Source organism: Perissodus microlepis, chromosome 12 (genome assembly GCF_051167445.1).
Source record: "Perissodus microlepis isolate ML-2025 ecotype Zambia chromosome 12, ASM5116744v1, whole genome shotgun sequence".
Lineage (NCBI taxonomy): Eukaryota > Metazoa > Chordata > Actinopteri > Cichliformes > Cichlidae > Perissodus > Perissodus microlepis.
Window position 1 is genome coordinate 5343808 of NC_140472.1, and position 24190 is coordinate 5367997.

Below are 24190 nucleotides of genomic sequence, written 5' to 3' on the forward strand. Positions count from 1 at the left end.
TAAGTCATTAATGTACAAACTGAACAACAGAGGGCCCAAAGTTGAACCTAGAGGTACTCCAACGTTTGATTAATCTATTTTCCCCGTGTGATGTGGATCCTTGAGAAGAGTAAAGAAAAGTCCACGCATATAAGAAGTTAATACTTAATACAGTCTGTACACCTTAAAAACAATCAGATCCATGAGCTCAAGCTACAGTCATCTAGGGTGTTGATACAACTCCTAACCAATCTGAACCTCAGCAGTTTGTTTTCTGCTGCTGACTCAAGGCAGCAGCAGGAAACCAGCAGAAGTACCAGCCTCTGCCACCCACCACCTATTATTTACGTCTGCTACCAACCTACAGTAGCCATTTGTTGCCTCCAGCTGCTCATAACACCCACCTGGTCCCTCGTGCAGTTTACGGAGCTGGGAAGGAAACCACACACACCTCCCCATTCAGCCTCTCGTGCACTGTTCGATCCCCATCCAACAGTCTCTTACAAAGACCATTAAAACATATAACATCCCTCTGCTGGTCTAATCTCCACCCCCACAGAGCTGCAGGCACGTCACCTACGGCCTCATTTAACCGCAGTCCACTTGCTACACCACATAAATGTTCTAAGGACCATCGACGGCCTCAACCTACAACCTACAGCTTCCTCCTCCACTTGCAGATTAAAGCAGATCGCAGGAACTAAAGCTTCCACCTACTGCCTCATCCAGGCAATTTCACCAGCACCATGAACCCAAATAGCTGAAAAGTGATGTCATGTTTAAAACAATTGCCAACCCCACACCTACAGCCTCATCCCGCACCTTTAATTTCAGCTGCAGATACCAACAGAAACCTTGAAGCCAAATCTCCTTCAAACAAAATGGTCATGAGTAGAAATGTTCAACTAAATCCTACATAGTTCTAAAGTACTCTTGATGTGATTATAAATACACAGTGATGTGTAAATTTTAAGGACATTAGGCTGAATGATGAAAAATAATCACATTTCTGAAAGTAAAAGAAATATCTTAAAAGAGCTTGAGCTGTTTTAATCTTTATATGATCCTTAAAATCCTGACTCTTTTTACCCTAAGGATGAAAAATGACACCCTCCCAAAAACTGCTGTAAAAGTATTACTATATAATACTTTTTTCCACTTTAAATGACTCAGTCTTTTAAAGCTACTTCAGCCTGTGAAATACATTGTAAAATGTTTTATTTTAACCCTTTAAAGGTCAGTGTGTTTACAGAGCTCCACTGTTTTATATCGGAAAAGAATACCAGCAGCGAAAAGTCTAAAAACTACATTTCAAGGAGTGTTTTATTATTTTTATTAGGTCCTAAGATGGATCAATGATTGGAGGCAACATTGCTTTTCATGCATTTTTCATTTTTTCTGTCATGTCAGATTTTTTTTAAAATGGTAGCTTTGCAAAAATTGCTGTAAAAATGATATACAGTAATATTTTTTCCACTTTAAATGACTCCGTCTGAAATATCAATATCAAATATTACATTTAATTACATTTTGGATTTTAACCCTTTAAAGGCCAGTATGTTTGCATAGCTCCACTGTTTTGTTTTGTTTTAACAACTTCAGCCTGAAATATAAATATAAACTATTAAGTAGAGTTTGGGGACTTTAACCCTTTAAAGAAGAGGGACTCCAGCTGAGGTGGAGCAGAGGCTGAAAATGGACAGACTGGTCTTGGCATATAAGCTTCCCACATGGTGCTGCCAGCTCTTCTATTTTTTTCCATGCAAAAGTCACACTGCTCTTACATTTGCTGATGAGAGTGGCTTGTAGCAGCACCCTGCAGATTTTAATTGATTAATTGTTTGACTTGTAAACATCCATCTTCACACTCATAGTGCACGATAATTTCCAGAGCATCCTGCTGTAAAGTCTTGCCATCTCCAAAACAACTGCTCCTGCATTACTGCTCATATTTCTAACTATAGGCGCAGTGCAGTTGCATAACAGGCGTGATAACAAGGCTGCTGAAAGTTTCAAAGAAAAAAAGTTGCCTACCACAACACTGGAAATCCTACTTGCAAAAAGCTAAACATAAAATAAAGTTAATTGGGAATGTTTACACAATCAGGAGTTCTCCATATTATTGACTGTTAAATAAAGTGTCATTAAACCTTATTGGCAATTTATTACTCAGTACCATCCTCATAGGTCCTTCATAAAAGGTGATAAAGTTTGACTGATACAATGTAACTGTCACATCTGGGCTGTGACTAAATGCATAATTCCCCTGTAATTAAACTGAATTGTTTTCAATTATTTTATTTGAAACTACAATAATTATATTTAGCTATGAACACTTAAACATAGTTACACTAATAATAAAGGGGGAACAAGTCACTCCTTGAAAGAGTGTATTTATAATGTAAGATTGGAAAATATTGTTTACCCATAAAATTATGAAGAAGTTACGCAGTACTCCTGTAAGTACTTACAGACTAATTCCCTGTAAAATACCTAAGTTATGCAATACTTTTTAAATTACTCATGCGTGACATAACATTGCTTACAAATGACTTAAAATTACCTACAGTATCATTATTTCTTTGTTTCCTGTAAAAACGTGACTTGTTACTCCCTTAGTGTATCTGCCTTTAAGTATTTGCATCTAAATATAATTCCATGTCACATTATTGAAAATTCCACACAGTTACAGGGGAATTCACATCCTGGCCATATTAAGTGTTATCATAACCTCAATATCCATAATCTTCTCTGGTGATCTGATTAACCTTATTTGAATGGGAAGAAATCAGTTATATAAAATTGCAGGTTGAGCAAATATTGTGTTGGCCCGTAGTGACGTCACGGCGGTCTGTTTTAGTACTTTTTCAAGCTGAGCCTCCTAAAAAACACAAAGGATCAACTGCATAACCTCGTGTAGCAGTGCTTGATTGTGGTGGAGTGGATATGTCTACGTGGGGTAAAAACACAGAGTCTTTACATGGTTTCCAGCAGAGTCAAACAAAAGTGGAAGTGACCTGCGGCTCCTTTTTTCCCACCACCTTGTCTTTCTAGTTCAATTACAATCTGACAAACTCATTTCCAAACACCTACAATCTGCATATTCCTGCTTCTCGGGCTGTGCTGTGTTAAAAACAGAAGGTGGCGCCTGTTTGATGTATGATATTTTCTTCACTTGAAGTGGGCCTGAACGACTAAACAAAAAGACAGCGATAATAAAATCCTCCAGGACTGTGCGTCAAAAGGCTTTACGAGCACAATAACCGAGCACACTGCCAGGATCCCCACTGTAGCGAACTGACTGGGAGTGTTTGGGGTGCTAGACTGTGCACAGGCGTGGCAGTGGGCTGGTCCTGGCTCACTGAGCGATGGAAAAAAAACAACACAGCAGGGTCGGTTGACTTGGTATCAGCTGAGGCCCTGAAACACTCTGACAAAGGAGCCAGTGCACACAGATTTGTTGCAATTAACTCCTTCACTCTGAGGACGTCTTCAGGCTGTGGGTGTGCCGCACCCACTCAGCAGACACGCTCCCGAGGATGCGCTGAGGTGAGTAGCCCACACTGCTGATATTTACGTGTAGTTATCCACGGAGAAAAGACTGGGTGTAGTACGGGGTCCTCCCTGACGCGTGCATGAGCGTTGTGTGCGCATTTCTCTGACGATGCCTGCCTGAACTACTTCATGTTTAAGCTGCTGGTGTTGCGCGTCCAACTCTGTTTTTGCACAATGAAATTAAGAGGCCCACGCCGCATGCAGCTTTCACGCACATTCCCCCCTGCTGTAAATGATCTCCGCAGCCAGGCTCGGTGGGTGTGAGGCTGTCTGTTAACAGAGCCTGTTATGGCAGCGCCTCTCTGCTACTTTAGCCACACCGCGTGTGCTTGTCGTTGCTTTCCCTGCGCTGTATTTCGCTCGCTAGCTGTGCTCGGCCTTTATTTGGACTGTAGTTGGGTTTAAATGTGCCTTTGCTCGTTTGGCTCACTGAGGGGGGTGGTGTAGTGTTGTGCTACCGTCGCTGGTCTCTGCCTTTTTGCAGGAGGCCATTACCGGAACCTCCGCGCTGCTGGTGCTGATGCTGCAGTGCTTGCGAATGTTGCTAGGCAGCCATGCAGAGCGCGCGCGGTTTGCAGGCGGAAGAAAGGAGGACGCTAAAGAAGGGAAAAACTCGGAAAACAGTTTTGTACGTTAACGTTGACGTTTACAATCCTGTGTTCTGCATGCACTGCTCTGGATCAATTGGCCTGTACGCATCTCCCCCCTCCCCGCCATGTGACACATCTGGGTTTTTCCCCCCCCTTTTTTTAATCTCCCCCAGCACAATGGCAGGCCGTGACTGTGGGGTAACACAGTAGTCAGACTTCAGCGATACTGAAAAAATAAATAGCTGTAAAAACAATGGTTTGCACACTGTACCCTGTTCAAGAGAAATCATAGCATTTATTGGGGGATTTTGTTTATCATTTATCCATCTATCGAATAAGACACTGTTGTGGTTATAATGAACCAAAGCACCTTAAAATTTAACTGTGTTGTAAGCTGTATGTGAAGATTGTTTGAATTTGGAAAGATAAATAGTTTTTCTTTTTCTTTAATAAAGCAGTGGTCAGGACAAATAGAACAAAATAGATGTGAAATAGTTGTGATGGGGAATTATGATGATGTAATTCACTATGTAAGTTTGAAAAATGTTCAAAAACATGATTATTTTTTATTTAAAAATGTTTTTTTGTGTGTGTTTTGTGTAGTTATTTGTTCTTGAACTCCAGATGCAGAGGGCTAGCTACTTAGCATATGCTATGTAAAAAGGTTAGGTGCAATGGACTTCAGACACCTTTTCAGCCTGTAACTTGTGTTCATCCTGTTTAATTCAATAATTTGTTGTATGTATTTAAAAGAGCAGTTTTGTGGTGGTTGTAATTGAAAAAAAAAACAAAAAAAAACTGTTAATCACCAAAACTGGAGCTTATTTTATACGATACTGGCAAGTGGGAATTTTGTTGTTTGAATTTAAATTGAAACAACTTAAAGAGCATATTGTGCTCATGTCCAGCTCCATACTTTTTATTTTTAGACTCAATTAGCATATGCTGAATTTTTTAATTCATGCATTATCATCCGTGCATTATCAGACAAGGAATATTCAATAACTGCAGGATTCAGTAATACTGTAATTAACGTAGTTCACTCCATTTCTTGTGTGTGTCTTCAGCTGCTGGTCTCATGTGCTGAAATGCTTTCTGTGTTGATGTTTTGTCAAGTTGGAGCCAAATTTCCCATTAGAGGCTGCAGAGACATAACTGTCCTACAGAGAATTTGCAAAACTTATTATACCTCTACATCAATCTTGCATAAATGCACTTTTATTTACTGCACACTGCATTTCTACAAGACACTCTTGTGTCAAATGTTTAATATTAATGTGTCCAATCTAAAGTGTAAAATCTCACTGCTACATGTTAGCAAATTGGAGTCAACTAAACTCTGTTCATTTGTTTTTTACCCAGTCCAGCTGGTGTCTTTTTACCAATATTTTTTTTGTGTGTGTTTGTGTATACAAAAATTATGTGCACAATATATTTTAACATACGTCAATAATATTAACACTTAGCAGCAAATCAGGACTAAAATATGGACAGGTGTCAATTAAACATTTTGTTTTATCTCAGGCTTTTATCCCTGAGTTACCTCAAATTCATCTGAAGTGCATCTGTAGTAGTCCGCTGTTTACCTCAGCTGCCAATATGCCTCCACCTCTATTTACTAAAGAGGAGGCTGTAAAACCTTGTGACAGGAGTACAAATCGATGAGTCAATGAAGCTCAGTTGTGTCTGATGGCAGTGATACTGAGGTGAGTTGTTGAGGACATGTTTTTTTGTTGTTGTTGAGGACATGCTCAACTTTTCTGTCAGTAAGTGCTGCTGTTTTGCTGCTGTTAGCTTCTGTTAGCTGCTGTTAGCCAGCATTAGTGAAACCGTCTTTTGAGGTGGCACTAACGTTGATGGATTTAAAAACTTAGTGGCCAGCTGTCCAGAGACAGGAGAGTTGCATGTCCACACTGCTGGCAATAACTGCAACAATATTAGGAAAAAATAAACATGTTTATGCATATTTTTATGTGTTGGAGCCCTGACTCCAGGTTAGGAGATGAGGCTTGAGTTGTGGAGGATGAGGTGGTGAAAGAGAAGTCAGTGGTGGAGAGGGAGAGATGATGAAGAGCTAAATGCACAAAAGTTAAATGGTCATATATAGTTTCTTTAAATTAAAATTATTCATAAGGCATATTATGCCTACTCAAATCAGATTGCTATGCTTTGGTATGACCTTAAATCAGCCACTCGTGCTTGGAAATCCTCCAATGTGGCTGAATTACAAGAATCCTGAAAAGAAGAGTGGGCAAGACTTCCTCCACAGTGAAGTGAAAGACTCATTATTAGTTATCACAAACGCTTGATAACAGTTCCAAGGGTGATACAACCAGTTATTAGGGTTAGGGGGCAATTACTTTTTCACACAGACAGTTAGGTTTGGATAGCTTTTATCCCTTAATAAATGAAATCATTTAAAAAGTGGATTTTGCATTCACTTGTGTTTATGTAATTATAAAATTGCTTTAATGATTTGAAAGATATAAATGTGATAAATATGCAAAACATAAGAAATCAGCAACAGGGCAAGTACTTTTTCACAGCACTGTAAATGCAAATTGTGATGGAGGACATTAAAACTCAGTGACTGACCACAATTATTCAGTTTCACCACCAAAATCTGTTATGATTTATTGAAGGAATGCTGGTTTGGATTTGCTGAAAAGGTATGAAATGAACTAAATGGAAGGGAAGCCAAAGAAAATGTATCCAGCAATGCAAAATGTTGAGTCAGTGCTCTCTGCCTCTGTGCTGCTGGATGTGAATGCTCAGACACAATGACTTAAAACCACTCGATGATAGCTTCGTCTGCTGCAAATCTAACCCTCAAATGTGGAAAATAATGCACTACAAGCTCCGTGTCTTTAAAAGAGAAATGCGTGTTTAGTTTCCGGGGTTTGATTTTAAGGATAAACATTGAAAAAAAAATCCTTAAAAAAGCAGAACGAGATTCACTTAAAAATGATTGTTTCCTGTCTGATTTCACTGTTTGGTTAGAAAGTACTGATTCAGCTGTAGAACTCAGGAAGTCGTCTTGAGCTTTTGTGAAACAAAAGTGAGGTGATGATGCAGCATGTTCAGCCATCACAGGGAGACTAATGATAGGGGGTGGAGGCAGTGATGGAAGGCCAGCAGCCAGAAGTCCATGTCTCCCTTTTAGTCATTAGGATCTTCCCTGGAGAGAGCAGCTTTCTGTCTGGTGCCTGTCAGCAGCTGGGCCCCCTCTGCCCCCTGAGACAGAGAAACACACACACCATGCTCTGGTAGGGAAAAGAGAGAGCTGCTGCTGTTGGTGAAACACGAGCGCCAAAAGCATTAAAACAAACCCATCTATGTGAATAGATGTAGATTTAAAGCAGCAGTGTAGCTTGCACATAATATAACACAGTGTGTGTGTGTGTGTGTGTGTGTGTGTTTGGGGGAGGGGCTTAATTCTCCAGGGACTGGCTGATGTTTTTGCACAGCTGATGTTGGGATAAGTGCACAGTTTATTCAGAAACTCCATTAAAGGTTTAGTCGTCTGCTGCAGCGAGGTGCAGTAATGCACATGTGTCTGCTGCCACTTTCTCTCGTACCTTCAGAGGATGAGAGTGCATCTCAGCTGAGGTTACACAAACAGTGGCATTGCAGTAATGCACCTAATCGAGTAAGTAAGTAATGAAGACAGTTAGTGAGTGGTAGCATTGGAGGAGGGTGTGGTGTGTGTGGGACCTTATCTGCTCCCTGCAGCAGAGTGTGTTTGAGTGAGGGAGTGGCCAGCTCTTTTCTGAAGATCCTTACGGTAACTCTTTTACTCTTTCTCCAATTACCGAGCCATATCGCATGCTAACTTCCTCTTAGTGGTTCTGCATGTGAGCTCTTACTGCTAATGCTGCATTTTCTATAGCTCTGCATTTCCACCGGCCAGGGCCCCGAGGAATACGGCATCCTTAATGCGAGGGTAGGTTTTTCATCTTAATGCTCCCATTTGAACGTGCAAGGACGCCGAGGCTTAATGCGCAGGCCGGCTCGTTGTTTATTTATCTGCTCTGAAGCAGGATGCTGAAAAACACAGAGGTATTTAGAGCTGAATTGAATTGTACTTAAATGAGCGTGCTGAATGAAGACACAATTGTACTTTAATGTTCGATCGCGTTTGCTTGATCTCTTCAGAGTGTCTCTCTGGGCTGGTGTGAGCAGAGCTCCTGCATGCTTAAGCTTTAAAAGTTTTTCCTCTCATTTGCATATTTACTTACACTTCCTTGGCTAAGCTGTGATAGGGGTGTCCTTTTAAGCTGAAAAGGATTATGGCTGCTGCTTTAGAATGATATGGGTAGAATATTAAGAATATGTTATTAAACTTATTTTCATATACTTCTTGGAGTGTATTGTAACTATTTATTATTCTCCTACTTTACTTTTTAAATCACATCTGCACATTCTGATTGGACTGTCCGTTCTTCCTGCTGGGTGTGAACAGAAAGTGAAAGGTGGAAACTTATTTTCTATTTTTAAAAAAATGTAAAAAAAAACACCACAGCAGAGCAGCACTCCTGCTGTAAGGAAGGGCTTGTCCATGATGTGCCTTCTGATTGTTTTTAAACTAAATTCAGGATATTATGTTGTCAAATGCTCCTTTTCCCTACATATCATTAAAAATTTAAATTGAAAATGGTTTACATAAGCTTAAAAGTGCAAACTCTGAATACATCTGGGCTTAGTTTGAATGTCTGGGGACATGTGTGTGTGACTTTTGCAAGCATACCTACCGGGCCACGCCTGGATGGAACGTCTGGATGCTCAGTGGTCTTTCCCAGACTGCACATTTAATTACACTTAATTTTAAAAAAAAAGAGGAAAAGAAAACAAACACTGATTTTAAGTTTAAATATTTTTTGTATGAACTGTTGTGCTACCTTGTGTCATTATTTACAGCAGATTCACAGGGGAGGCGATCCTTTCACAGATTTTAGCCCTAACATCTGTTGATGATATTTGGCTGACTCACAGATTTCCCCATACTCTCCACACATGGTATCAGCATCGATAAAAATATCAACCAGTGTTATTATTATTAAATATTGGTATTGGTCTTAAAAATCCTATATTTGTCGCTCTCTGCTAATAAGCAGAGTCATGCTGCATTTTGGAGTGAGAGAAGAGAGCAAACCATTTTTTTTGTTTTGTTTTTGTGGCTACAATTTACAAAGGTCTACTATACACATCATGTGCAGACAATGGGTCAAGCACAGGTAGAGAACAACTGACAAAGATGGAGGCAAGAGGGAGAATCCAAAAAAACAACCCAAACAACCCAAAATCCCAACATGCCAGAAAGCTTGACAAAATGCTGAGACATTCTGTGAGGGATCGAAGGGAGGATGTATACATCCTGGGTGTGTCATAAGCTGATGGGAGAGAGGTGTGGCTGAAAATTGGTGAGAAAAAAAAGCAAAGGAATCATGTAGACTTAGCTTAGGTGAGTAATTTCAAAATAAAACAGGAAATTAACGAACTGAGACCACAATTGCTAAGTTATTGTGTTGAAAACAGACAAAATTTGGGGCGATGGTTTCACACTAACTTGTGCTGGTTAAACTTGTGTGTGTGCTTGTCTCCTCCACACAGAGTGGACCAGGGAAAACAGTTTTTACCAAAATATGAGAACTAATCAACCGAACCTTTTCAAACTCTAGAGAGTCTACAAAAGCAGGTTTTCAGTCAGTGCAAACATGCTGCCATGCAGTCATCCCAAATCCTGACTGCATGTTGATGATGCTGTGCATCAATTAAATGTTCCAATATGTTATAACTTTGCACTTCTCTGCTATTGGAGCAAGACACTGACCCCCTCTGACAACAGATGCTCTCTGCTGGTAACTGAGAGTCTACCTTCTGTATTGCTACAGACCTGGGTAATAGGTTCACAGCAATACAACTGGATAAGCAGGTGCGAAGAGTTGGTAGGTGAGGGAACAGACATACAGAGATTTCTCAAATTAACTGATGTATCACAACAACAACACAGTTTGTGGCTCCAAGATATGCTAGTTTTTTCCCCCCATAAATGCTTCACATCCGTACACAGTATACAGATGTGAAACATTGCTATACAGTCATCCTCTCGTCACACCCAACTGGTCACAGCAGATGGCTGCCCCTCCCTCAGCCTGCTTCTGCTGGAGGTTCCTTCTCACTGTTGCAAAGTGCTCGCTCATAGGCGGTCGTTTAATTGTTAGGGTCTTTACCTTAGACTATAAAGCAGCTTGATGTGACTGTTGTTGTGATTTAATGCTATACGAGTAAAATTTAATAGGACTATCATTTACATCAGATTATTTTGCAGACCACTACACTACACCAAACCCCATGTGGTGCACTAGAGCTGGTGACATTCACAGTTTGTAAATCAGCAGAAACATTTACATCTCAATGATCAGTGTTACCTGACGGTTTGTAAGCACTTAAAAAGGCCACTGCGATTTACAATTTACAGTTTTTGTAATTAACTGAATTTTTTTCTTTGCAGATCCACCCCTGGTTGTAAGACGCCCACTGCAAAATAGTAAAAGATGAGCAAGTCTCCCACCCCAAAGGGCACCCCGGTGCAGCGCAGTCCCAGTGATGGAGTCTCCGAGGGCCTCCAGTCTCCCCAGCAGTCCACCCCCAGCATCGGGCCACAGCATAAGAAACGCATCTCCAGCCTCCTTCAGAGTCCAGTAAGACGTCTGCTCGCGTCTGATTTATTCTTTTTCTTTCCCCTCAGCCTCTCTTGCCCTCTCTCTCTGTGAGGAGATAATGTGATTATCTCCTCACAGATGAATAAATCTGGTCTCAAATGCCATGTGACAGCTCGGGTTACAGCCAGTGCTGGACCTCCATGCTGAGTGATTGTGTGTGCTTCTGCATATGGAGTGAGAGTGACTATGAATTGCAAGGACGGATGCAATGAGGGTGACTCATTAAATATTTTCACTCACCCTCACCCATGTAACGGACAAGTGTTTATAAAGTTGTGATTGTGCTTAAAGCTCCTGTGAAATTGTTGCAGTTAGACGCTTTTTCAAACACTTGCAGTGAGTTTTAGCTTGTGAGGAAAAAGGAGTCAATCCAGTATTCAAATATTCAAACTCTGTACAAAAGGAAGTTCAAATAAACATTTTTATGAAGCTGAAAAGATTTTTAAGGCATGATCTGTGTATATGTCTTTGATAATATAGTCATTTATTATCTGTGTTTCTGCAGTCATTTAGAGAGGAGCTGGATGTGCTGATCCAGGAACAGATGAAGAAGGGTGGCAGCTCATCCAATCTATGGGCACTGAGGCAGCTGGCTGATTTCATGGCCTCACATGGCTCTCCGGCTTCCCTGCCCGTCTCCCCCTCAAGTATGTGTTCCACATCTTTTAGTAAACATTTATTCATCCTAGCTTTATGTACATAAACAGACAACATTAAAACTTTTCCGTGTGAAGTGTCTGATACGGATTGTCTTGTTACAGTAAGACCTGAGTGGTTAGGCTGTTCTTGTAGCGTATACAGTGAATAGTACCTACCAAAAGGAGTCCAAGGAAGGGCAAGGAAAGACTCGTGCGGTGGCCAAGGTTCAGTGATGCATGTGGAGAGTGAAAACTTTAATGGTAGCTATGATAGAAAGGTGTCAACAGAGTAATCCCTGCTCATGCCTTCCCATGTCCAGGCTTAAAAGCATCTGATGTGGGAAGGTGAACATTAGAAGAGAACAGTGGAAGAAGGTGGCCTGGTCTGCTGAATCACATTTCTTTCACATCATGTTCACTGATCTGGGAACGAGGTGGAAATAGAACGCCTTGTGGGAAGCAGGTCAGGTCACTGATGAACATCCTATAAGGCGGCTACGTTCTTGATGGCGGTTGCCTTTCTCAGGAGGATCTTTCCGCGTGCCTTAAGGAGCACGACGAAGAGTTACAGTACTGATTTTGCCCGTGAATTGTAAATTTGCTGGTAAAAGAAGGCAGATCCATGATCTGTTTGCTGCTAACATTTTAATGAGACTGCAGGAGTTTCTTTTTACTAGTCATATTTCATGAAGAACCTTTCCAGAGTCAAAGGTGTAAGGTTACTGTTACATTTAGACCAGCGGTCCCCAACCTTTTTGGCGGCACGGACCGGTTTATGCCCGACAATATTTTCACGGACCGGCCTTTAAGGTGTCGCGGATAAATACAACAAAATAAAACTAGTACCGGTATTCATAACACACGTGAAAAAACCCAGGGAAACCGAGTTAACGATAAAAACGATAACAAAATAACACTGAAAACTGATAAAAACCCTGAAAACCATACATTTCACACCTGAGCCTCAACTCTCGCGGCCCGGTACCAAACGACTCACGGACCGGTACCGGTCCGAGGCCCAGGGGTTGGGGACCGCTGATTTAGACGATTGTTCTTTACCATTGAGCTACTTTTATTTGCTAGTAGCAAGTGCTAGCACTATAAGCTAAGTATGCTATTGAATAGTTAAGTGTGCTATTTATTGTTCTAGGCTTGTCTTTTGTAATTCATTACTATCAGTTTGTCCTACAAGCTCCCTGGAAAGTGTTTAGTTGATCCAAAATGCTGCAGTGTGAGTACTGACAGGAACTAGAAAGAAAGAGCGTATTTCTCCCAGGTTGGTTTAATATGAGCATCCACAATAAGTTGACTTTAAGGAAAAGAGCTAAATGAGATGTTATCTACCTATGTGGTGATGATGTTTTATTGAAACAGTCTTTTGTGTGCAGACCATGAGCTTTACTGCCTCTTTTCTGTCTCTGTCTGCTTTCTCTCTTCCTCCCACTCGCACAGACATGATGATGGTGACACCCATCAATGACCTGCATGGCTGGGAGCCTGGCAGCATGGTGAAGGGGGAGAGGTTGATGCGCTGCAAGCTGGCCAGCACACATCGCCTGTTCGACCTCTTTGGCTGGGCCCAGATCGGCCGCACCTGTCTCACAGTCAGTTCTGCTGCCTTCTCACATTACATTCCTCACTTACATCCTTATTTTTTTTAAGAAGCATTAATGGAAGCATGTGATACACTGCCTTCCGGTAAGTTGAACAGGCTGATTAAGAGATTAGGTTGTAGATGTGCTTCTCATAAGACGCTGAGTGATTTGACAGCAGTATTAATCCATGGTATGACTTAGTTTCAGATATGAATAAAGGAAAAGCAATTATCTGTAGAGGATACTATCTGTGTGATTAAGTGCAAGTAAAATGAAGGAGATGGGCCATATGAACTTGCAGGATAAACACACGGAGTAGAAAGAGGATCAAGGGAACTGGAATTTACCTGCTATATGTGTGAGTGAGACGATATAAATCTGTCTTTCTGTGCTGCATTTTCTTGATTTTTGATGTGTCAATAAAATCATAGACTGTATTCCAAAGATGGCCACCTACTTCTTAATGAATCTTGTTAATGAAACCTACACCTGAGTACTTTTGTTATCGTCATCTTAGTGGACCTGATGAAAGATTGGTGGACCAGGGTGAGAATCTGAGGGACAAATCGTAAAGCTTACCCTTAAGTCACCTTATTGTACTGCAGACAAAATAAAGTTAATTAAAATCATTACAATAAAGTTGTATTCTAAAAGAAGCTAACGGTTCAAACCACAACCTCAGAAGTAAAGTTTTTACTGAGGTCAGAGAACAAAGGAGCTGAGGGCTATTTTCTTTAAAGGGAACCCCGGCTATTAACACATGTTTGCGCTAAAATATGTACTGTGCTTTCAATAACATATATGTGGTATTAAAATACGCCAAATGTTTTCCTTTTAAGCACATTTTATATAAAACCGATTTACCAGTAGGCCGCCATTGTTATTTACTTCTCAGTGCACTCTGGGTAGTGACGTCACACAGTTGCACTGCATCGAGTTCACAGTTAGCAGCGCACTGGAAATGGCTTCTGTTCAACCTTTCCAGTTTGAACCAGAGCAAACCGAGAGAGAGAATGAAAATAGTCAACCAGCACTTAGTTTAGATGAAGATGAAAACAATCCGTCACACGAGGACGCGAGAGTGAGGGAAAACTACTGGTGTCTATGCGGCTACTGCTTGCCAATGGCAGCGGCGACTGAGAGCGTTTGTTGTAAAGAGCTCAGTTTTATGGCAGCAGCTATCCATGGTATCGCATAACCGCATGATGAAAACATTAATAGAATTCAAATTTTTATTATAAAGTGAAATTACGATATCATAAGTTTTTTTTTTCGCTCTCTCTCACTGACAGCTGCGTGTGAGTAAAGAACAGGAACACTTCCTTGTGCTTCCAGATGGACTGGCCTATAGTGAGGTGACTGGATCCAGTTTGGTGAGTCAGCAGCAACACATGTGACTGGGTTCTTCTGGCTCCATTGTTACTGATACAATGCTACTTTTGACTGTACTTCATTTGTTATATAATTAATGAGTGCTACAGTGGATGTCCAACTGATTTCCTTGATCATTTATTCTTTAAAATTACACTGAGATTACTGACTGAAATATTATTAATGAATAAGCATACATCAAAGTCAAAATGCCTGTCGATTTCCAGTAAATCTCATGTCTCAATGTTTACATGCCATAGAACAATATGGTGATAATAATATGGGCATCCCAGAAATCTAGGAGATGTAAGATATTGTGCTACAAGCCTACATGGCTGTAAATGTCATGTAGGCTGCCCTTTACGACAGTCAATCAGAAATCTAACTGAGCAAAATAAGAGCACTGTAATCTCTCATTTAACTTCATTATCATTTTTACCCTCAGAACTAATATAAGAGTCTTCCTGTTAAACAAACAGGCACAATTACATTGTATGTGAAGCCAGTGCTTTCAATGAAAATGAACAAACAACAACTTCCTGTTTTGTTTTATCTGCTCTTTCCTGTTGTTCTCATCTGCCACTTAAATCATTCGGTCAGCATTTTTGATCTGACATCTGACCAAATCTCACATTTTTAAAATACAATTATTAGATTATAAACAGATATATAAATAAGTACAGTATAAGTACAAGTTAAAACGATTTATGCATCACTTGCTTGAAGGGGAAAGTGTGTTTTAGGGTCTGGCCACGAAAAGTTGTGCCTTGTGAAAAAAAAGGCTGTTGGCTAACTGTGGAGAGCCCTCTGCCTCAGCAGCCTGAGCCTGCAGACGAAGCTGTGGCTCAGTCATGACTCATTTGCTGCTACAGGCACAAGAAAATAACTCTTCGTCCTCCTCCACTAATCATTGTTATCACCGCAGCCTTGATTTAAGTTCTGACTTATTGAAGTTGCTACCAACACACACTAACTGAAGAACAGAACCATCACTCATGAGCAAAGGTATAAAAGTAAAAAGTGCACATCATTCATTCACCTAGAGCTACATTTGTTACATATGCAACTTGTGTTATATTTTTGCTCTATATGAATTCCACGTTATAGAAATATCTTAACAGGAAGCCTTACTGCTAAATGTGACCCTGTGATGGCACTGTGCACTTTTACAGGTAAAGGTGAATATCCTGGGCGAAGTGGTGGAGAAGGGGAGCACCAACCTGGGAGTGGACACTGAAAAGTTCAGCCTGCACTCTGCCATCTACTCGGCCAGGCCAGATGTTCGCTGTCTGTTTCATCTCCACACACCGGCTACAGCAGCAGTGAGGCAGCTTTAGAGGACACATGCAGACACAAAACAACTGAATTTTACTCTGTTTATTCCCTAAAATAAGAAGTTTTTTTAGCACATTGTGACTTGAGTCTATCTCTAGGTTTCAGCTATGAAGTCTGGCCTCTTGCCACTGTCCCATGAGGCACTGCTGGTTGGGGACGTAGCCTACTATGACTACAATGGAGTTATGGAGGAGGAGGAGGACCGAGTGGAGTTACAGAAGAGCTTAGGACCTACCTGTAAGGTGAGCAGACTAAAAGAGTCAACACTGACAGTAAGACCCACATATCTTTGCTCAGTTCAGCAGCTGCTGCCCTCGTGCCTCCCACATGGGTTTCAGAGTGAGTGGAGAGAAGACGTAGGGTGATGTGGTCGTGCGCTGGATTAATTACTGGAGCTGCAGCCTGTCTCCCAGCTGAGATGATTTCATTCTTGTGGTAATATTTCTATTTTATGATACCTTTCAGGTTCTGGTGCTGAGGAATCATGGCATAGTGGCTCTGGGGGAGTCTGTGGAGGAGGCCTTCTACACCATCTACCACATCCAGGCTGCCTGCCAGATCCAGGTAACACACACACACAAGCACACAGTACTGACAAACAGCTGACGCACTGGAGATGGAGTGTGTGGCTATGTGAGTGGCAAAATGAAGTATCATGTATTTCAGCCAGTAGCTCTGCACTGCAGTATAAAACACTACAGGTATGTTAGCACGTGCCAAAGCAATTCTGCAGTAATCCTACAGGAGCAGCAGTGAAGCCTGAGGGGAAGCAGATATGTGACTGTAAGGTGTTCAGTCAGGGTTTTTGTAAAACACTGCTGAGCTTGATTAAATCTAAATCATAGACCATGTCATATATAAAATTCAGTGTGTAGCCACCCTGATGCCACCCCTTCTGTACTCCTTACCTTAATATATCTGTGGAGTTATTGTGAGGAACACAAAACAAACTTAACTTACATTTACCTACAATAAGCGCTACCTATGGTCCTGATTTTGGCCTCTGCTTTTGCCTCCACTGCCTACTGGATGTCTATTTCTGTTGGCTGTGCAGGCAGTTGTCATAGCACCCAGCCGTCAAAGAGCCAACAGGGACTCCTGAAGTGCATGCTTCGATCACTGGTGCGTTGCTCAGCACAGCTACAGAGCATAATGGTTTAAGTCTCTGCAGCATTTCAGCAGTAGCACAAATACCTCAGTTTATTTTCCTGGGTGAAAAAAAGCTTTTTAAGACAGTCAATCAAAGCAGCCGTGCAGTTTGGGAGTTATTGAGATGCTTTTAGCCTCAAGTGGCCGCTGCAGGAACTGCAGTTCCTGGAACTTTGAATTTGCTTCCTTTTCAACCACAGAAGTTGCTGGGATGTGTGTGCATGTGTGCAGAGCAGACCTATGCTAGAAACAAGGAAATTGCACTTTTGTCTTCGACTTTTTATTGTCAGGTGTCGGCGTTGTGTTGTGCTGGCGGAGAACAGAACCTGATTATGCTGGACCGTACCATCCACAAACCCACTCCAGCCGGCACGGTCGGCTGGGCTGGCTCCACCTTCGGACCTCTGCATAAGAGCCGCGTTGGGGAGCATGAGTTTGAAGCCCTCATGAGAACTCTGGATAACCTGGTAAACAAGAATCACCCTGAACAGACACGTGTTTCACAATCAGCTCACTGATATTTTTTATTGAACATCAGAATTAGCTGTACATGTAAAATTCTGCACGCATGTTTTGTGGGTTTTACTGTATATTAGACTGTCTGACTTGTACAGAGCAGAAAAAAAATATATGAACGATCTACGTGCATGTATGCAAGGATGTGCCCAAGTTTCTTAAAGATAGATGACTAAAATGTGACATTTCCACTAGTATTCAGTCCCTTCTGCACCTTTGAACTTCTTCCTCATGTTATTTTTTCAGGGCTACCGCACTGGCTATGCCTACCGCTTCCCTGTACTTCTAGAGCGAACGCGAACACGGAGGGAGGTGGAGGTACCGGCGACCGTCACGGCCTTCCACCAGTTTGATGACGATGGCGTCCACCCAGCGCTGAGGCAGCATCCTTTTGCCCAGCGCCAGCAGCAGGAGAGGACCCGATGGCTCAACACCCCCAACACGTACCAGAAAGTCAGCCAGGAGCAAGCCAGCCCGGGACACCAGCGCACCACTGTGAGGCTCGTTTTAAGTTACTGCGATTGTCTTTAAAACAGTCGTCTTTCCTACTAACTGTGCAATACGACATGTCCTATAACTTGCAGCCGGTGCAATCGAAATACTGTGGAGGATAGAAACTGATTTCAGAGCCCTGGATGTAGAGAGATGAGAAATAATATTTACTGGATATAAGTCTTGGGTGTCCCCTCGAGGCTTCACCTCAGCACAGTGACACAGATCTATTTACTTATTCAATCAGAGGCTAGCAGCCTTACCCTGCTGTAATGCTCAATGATTCCCTTTAAGCAACAGTAAAGCCTGTTAGAGGGCAGAGCATGTGAGATGGTTCAAAGCAGAGGTGGACACAGGAACAGAATAACTCAACTCCCCATCTTTTCTGCTATACATCTTATTTGCATTACACAAGGCTATTTCTGCTTCCAAGCTGAGCATTTTCCTGTGATTCATATGGAGGCGGATGTAGACAGTGGAGCCGCTGTTTGTGTTTCCAGATACCTCAAGGGAAGGATTAAGCAGAGCTGCAAATGACGAGTCCCTTAAAGATAAAAACAATAGGAGAGCGGCTGTCTTACATCAGAGGGAGGAGCTTGGCTGTGCATCTGTGTTTTCTCTCCTCCTCAGCACCTCCCGCCATCCTTGCTCTCTGCATTGCAGGGGGAAACCCACCAACTCATTTTTGACGGTGACAGTGCAGAGTCTGCCCTCTGGTGGCAAAATACACACTGTGTCACAGATTGGGTATAAATATTTCAAGAATTTCAAAAATGGTTTAAAATGCCTCAGAAAAAAGAAAAAAAAGGAAAAAAAACCCACAATAATAACAAGATGTGAACAACAGGTGAATACTGAATTAGATGATGTTGTGTTGTTGGTTTTCTTCGCCTTAGTGGTTGAAGGCAGAAGAGGTGACACAAGCTGGCAGCACAGCCATCAAGATAGAGAACCCAAACCAGTTTGTGCCTCTGTTCACCAATCCCCAAGAGGTGATCGAGACCCGAAATAAGGTAACGCTGCTTTGCTTTTGGCTTGTTCTGTTTCCCCAGTGTCCATATTCCCTTCGGTGTACTGTCACGTGAAACAAAAACAGTTTACAGAACGGCTTTTCTGTCCTCAGATTCGACAGCAGAATCGTCAGGACATGAAAACAGCCGGACCGCAGTCGCAAGTCCTCGCCAGTGTTATAACAGAAGATAGTCCTCCGGTAGTTTGCAGTCTCTCTCTCTCTCTATTACAACTCACTTTTATTTCTTACAGGTTAATCTTCTGAGGTAAAAGCTGTAATTTTGTGCTTCTGCTTGTCTATTAGTCCCCTGTCAGTCCACCTAAAGTCCCACCAGAGCCAGAACCTCCAAACCCCTTTAATGAGCTGACGGACCAGGAGCTGGAGGAGTACCGCAAGGAGGTGCAGAGGAAGCAGGATGGAGGAACCAATGGTACTCTGCTTAGCTTCTAACACACAGCATGTCTAATAAGCTAACACTGATTGTCAAATAAGTGTATACTTAAGTAATATTACAGTTAAATATCGTGACAGACCAGAGAGCCAAAAGTATGCAGACACTTGAACACCTATAAGTGATAGCTGAATATCTTATTCCATGTTAACCACAAGTGTTAACGGTAAGTAGTGTTTTTGTCATATTTCAGACCTGCTCTTAGAACTAATTGACTTGGTTTCCATCAGAAGTTAATGACTGTGGTCTCTGCTTATGCAGCTACCCTTGGAAAAACCCAAAAACTATTCTAATGTCCATCAAACCACATCTTTATTGATATCTACCGAGGTATCAAAACAGAAAAATTAAGAGTAGAGGGGAGGTCGTCAAATATTGTCTTCATTGTAGTGCAACAACTATTTGGGGAAGGCTAGCATGTGTCGTAACGTATCTGCATAGAATTGCTGTCGGTCCACCACCAGAGCGTAAGGGAGGTCGGGTGCTCAGTAGCTTGTGACGATCCATTTTTTGAAGAGAGTTAGCTTGAGCTAGTTAACTAACTTAACAGGCTGGTTCTCGGCCTGTCAGCTACCTGTTTAGCATGTTAGCTTGGTTTTGAACTAAATTCACATTTATACTTGTAACAACTGCCCAATGGCAGCCCACTGCTTCACTGAGTGAATGGGTTAAATGCAGAGAGGAATTTCCCCACGGGGATCAATAAAGTATACATTATTATTATTATTATTATTATTATTATTATTATTATTGTTATACATCACTGTTCATATAAAAGTAGAGGCTGGAATTTGGTTAGGAAAATTAAAAATGTTTCCTATGCAAAATATTGAGCATATCATCTATTAGATGAGCTAAAAACCAAAGCTAGCAGAAACAGAAGAGTAAAATACATTTCATGTTATTCTTTTAATAATGATCATTTTTCTATTATTTTAGTTTCCTAAACTGACCCAGCACCATTTACTGCTATTGCCATAAAAAATGTCTGCATATGTTTGGGAACATGGTGTAACAAAAATGGCTAATTACGCTACTGCTCACTTTCACACTTTATTCTAACCTTCTCATAGATGCTGTGTGTAACATTTAAAAATTAAAATAAATTGTTACAGGTGCTTTTTAAAAGCATCTGTCGGCTGCTCCATCATTCACAATGGGCTCGCCACAGCAGGCAGCTCCACATTTGGCTGATTTTTACGCCGGATCCCTGACGCAACTCCCGACATGCTACACACAGCAGCTTTAAGCAAACTCACTTGTGACTGTGGTCTAAACTGTGTTCACTAATCTTTGCCTTTAAAAAAAACTAACCTTCTGCACAGCTGTCCCCTCACTGTCCCTCACTGCTTGTGTTATTCTTGTTTATGTGCGTGCTGTGTAAGTAGAGGAGGAGGTGGCAAATGATAAGGAGTCTTCCCCCACTACGTCCCCCACAAAGGGCCCTCCTCCCAGCCACCCTCCTCTCTCAGGTGAGGCTCGGCAGAGTGCTGCCTGCCTGCCTGCCTGGCTCGCCTCACATACTCTCTATCTGACTCACAGCTTTGCTCCAGATCTTACGTGTGTGACTGATGATGTGCTGCTTCTATCCTCTCATGCTTCAGATACTCACTGACAGCCGTGCTACTCCTCCTCTCCTCGTATGCAGCAGATACTAACTGTGTGCGCTTTAAGCACACATTTGGTAGATCTGAGTCAGATCTGCATTCACACAAAGTCTGCCTGTTGATTGTTGTCTTTTATTTTTCTATAAAGATGATATTGAGAGTGACAGTCAGTGGGCTAATCCCAAAAAAGAAAGTTCCATAAAGTTCCTGCATGTTCACCAGCAGATGGCACTTTATCAAAAAGTCAACCTATTGCACTCTGCTCTGTTCCAACTCAGCATTTTTCATTAAGACTTTACTAAGATAGCTTTGTGTATCCATTTGCACGGTTCAAAATAAACTTTTTTATCTTGTAAATGGGCCGTGCACCTCCTCAGTACATTCTCTGTATAAATAACTATTTTAGCTGTTTTAACATCTTTATACTAATCAAATAGAAAGATTAAACAGCAGGTGGGTGAGGCTGTGTTCCTGAGATGACCATATTAGGAATATTAGCTCTTAGTTACATCATACAGAGTCAAGAGTTGGAAATCTGACACTGAGGGTTTAGAGGATAACTGGCTGAGAACCAGTACAACCTCATTATCTTAACCCTTGGCCATCTTTAATATGAGCATCATCCAGTGAAATGATATATCTATGACAGAAAAATAGAAATTAGCTAATAAACTTTGTATGTATTTGTGAACGTGTGCGTGTGACCTTCCCTAATCCCCTGTTTTAGTTTGTTACACTTTCATTTAAAGCTAATATGTGTGCAGCATTAGTAAGGATGAGAAAAACATCAACATTAACAGGCAGTGAGGTGATTTATGACGTGAAGATACTTTCACTCCCATCAAAGTCACACGAATCACCAGTTTAAAAGTCAGAACACAGAGTGGTGATGAGAACCTAGATGAGCTCTGAAACCCCAAGTGGCCAAATGCAGGAAGGTCTCCACTACTGTAGGGGTTCCTGTTCAGACCCAAAGCCCAGGAAGGACATTTGCTGGCAAAACTTGGGTCACTCAAAGTGGCACAAGATGGCCCAGCCCCACACCACCCCCACAAAACTACAAGAGGTGCCCACTCCTTCCCTGAGGGACAGTAATGTATTTCATTTGGAAACATTCTTCCAATTGAAATATATTAATTTCAAGGTTTTACTGTGTGTAACAAAAAAAAAGCATGTTTGTGACTCTTTTACATTTTGTCATGTGTTGTCGACTACAAACATTGTTCACAGTGCGTTCTGTGGATTGATCACTGTGTAGGTCTGTAGGAGTAACACAGGCTGTCGTCGCTGTGTGTCACAGTTCTCTGTCATAAAAGACATTTTGACTTCACTTTAGCAAACTGGTTCAGGTATATTTTGCTACAGATTCAGTGAATTAAAACAGTAATAAAGGTGCACTCAGCTGTGCCCTGGAAAAATGTCTAATAGTAAATTGATTGCAGATTTTATAATGTTGTTAATTAAGTCAAAATGTCTGACTCACTTCTAGTTTGATCCACATTTGTCACATTTCAGCCCTTTGTAGTGACATCCATTTGTTTGTGTACCTGTTATGTCTGCTGTGCTGTCTCCTTCTGTGTTTGTCTGTCCTTTTCTGTGTCACTCTACACTCGCTCACCTCTGGTGCTTTGGTCTTGTCTCGCTAGTAAGTACAGAGCAACCACAGAGCACCCACTTCTCATTAAGCAAGCATGTTCATCTGCAGCAGCATGTCGCTTTGCAGCTCCACCCAGCTTTAAGGTTTTTATCTGGCTGCTGAATATATTTACTTTTGTGTTTGTTTGTTTTTCACCGATACTCGGAGCAGAGGAGACAAAGACTGACTCTCCGGCCATTCAGAACGGAGGCGAGGAGGAGAAGCAGACGACAGAGGAATTAGAGAAAGGGATGAAGGCCCTTTCAACCAACGACACCTCCACGCCCGCCGTCCCGCCCGCCAAACCGCAGGGCGGCACCCCGGAGGGCTCACCCTCCAAGTCTCCGTCCAAGAAGAAAAAGAAGTTCAAGCCTCCGTCGTTCCTCAAAAAGAGCAAGAAGCAGAAAGAGAAGGCAGAGACCTGAGACGTTCGGAGTCGTGTGGCAGAACCTCGGTGAAATACTACAGTGAAATATTTCCTAGTGTATGACGGAGTAGCAGGTGGAGTCGACCACATCAGATGTATTTAAAGAGCCATTTAGGATGTCATTCACAGATATGGTGTACTCAAACGACACATACTTTACTGTACCACTCACATATGATATATGTGGTGACTCATCTTAAGGAAGTTAAAAAACAAAACACTGGTGATTATTTTCACATAATATTTGACCCAGGTGGGATACTTTGACGCACTTCTCGTCACACGCAGTTTCTGTATTACCCACGTCTTATTTTTTAGCCTCGCTGCGCTATTGCTCCATCACTCCATTCCACTGTACAGGCATTCACATTTTCATTTCTAAAACTGAGGTTACTACTGTGATCAGACTTTTTTTTTTTAAATAAATCCACAATTTTGCAAGACACAAACGCCCCAATGAGTTATGCACTCCTCATCCATGTATAGGCACAATGACACATAGATTGACATCCTAGCACGTTTGCGTTTGTTCATTATCATAGGCATCTTCTAGTCACCATTTGGTTCTAAGTATCAGATAGATGTTGCAGGTATACTATGTGAGCACAGGTGCAGTACAATGTAGAAATATGCTGATAGCTACTGATCGCGCTCTGCTGAACGCTGGTTTGGTGTTAAAACAGCAGGGACAAGAATGGGAAGACAAAGCTGGGCGAACACGCGAGGTCTCGCGACGAGCTGCTGCGAACGCTTTGATCGAAGCCAAAGGGATGACGCATAAACAATTTGTTGCTTGTCAGTGCAGTCTGTAAGCCAGTAAACAGAAGGTACTAAACATTCCACTTTTTGTCATTTTCTTTTTAAATGTGCAGAATACCTCTCAACAGTAACGACTTTCTGTTTGAACTAGTAGCTGACGCTGACGTGTGATGTTTGCTCATGGTCTTAATTTATTTTATATTAGAATGTATAAGTGAGTGTTGCAAGGTTACCATGTATCAGTCATTAAAGGTTGAGTTTGATTTAAAATCACATTTTTTTTTTTGTCTCTGTTTCTTTCTCTGCTTAAATTTTCTTCCTCCTTCCCATACAACCTTGAGGTAAGGATACCTCAA

General features: G+C 41.6%; 1 protein-coding gene across 3 annotated transcripts; it reads left to right on the forward strand.

Annotated features, from left to right (window-relative positions):
• The first annotated feature begins 3137 nt into the window (after positions 1-3137).
• Positions 3138-24109, forward strand: add2 (adducin 2 (beta)). Of its 3 annotated transcripts, none has more exons than XM_084945974.1 (15): positions 3138-3528; positions 10636-10825; positions 11352-11493; positions 12937-13088; positions 14372-14452; positions 15623-15772; positions 15884-16027; positions 16251-16349; positions 17225-17401; positions 17697-17945; positions 18839-18955; positions 19066-19152; positions 19258-19384; positions 20794-20877; positions 22820-24109. In XM_084945974.1, the coding sequence occupies exons 2-15, from the start codon at positions 10679-10681 to the stop codon at positions 23071-23073; spliced, it is 2010 nt and encodes a 669-aa protein (XP_084802100.1). In that variant the 5' UTR covers positions 3138-3528; positions 10636-10678; the 3' UTR covers positions 23074-24109. The 3 variants fall into 3 exon arrangements, with proteins under 3 accessions (XP_084802100.1, XP_084802102.1, XP_084802101.1); XM_084945975.1 differs by lacking the exon at positions 3138-3528 and adding an exon at positions 7961-8067; XM_084945976.1 differs by lacking the exon at positions 20794-20877.
• Positions 24110-24190: the final 81 nt, after the last annotated feature.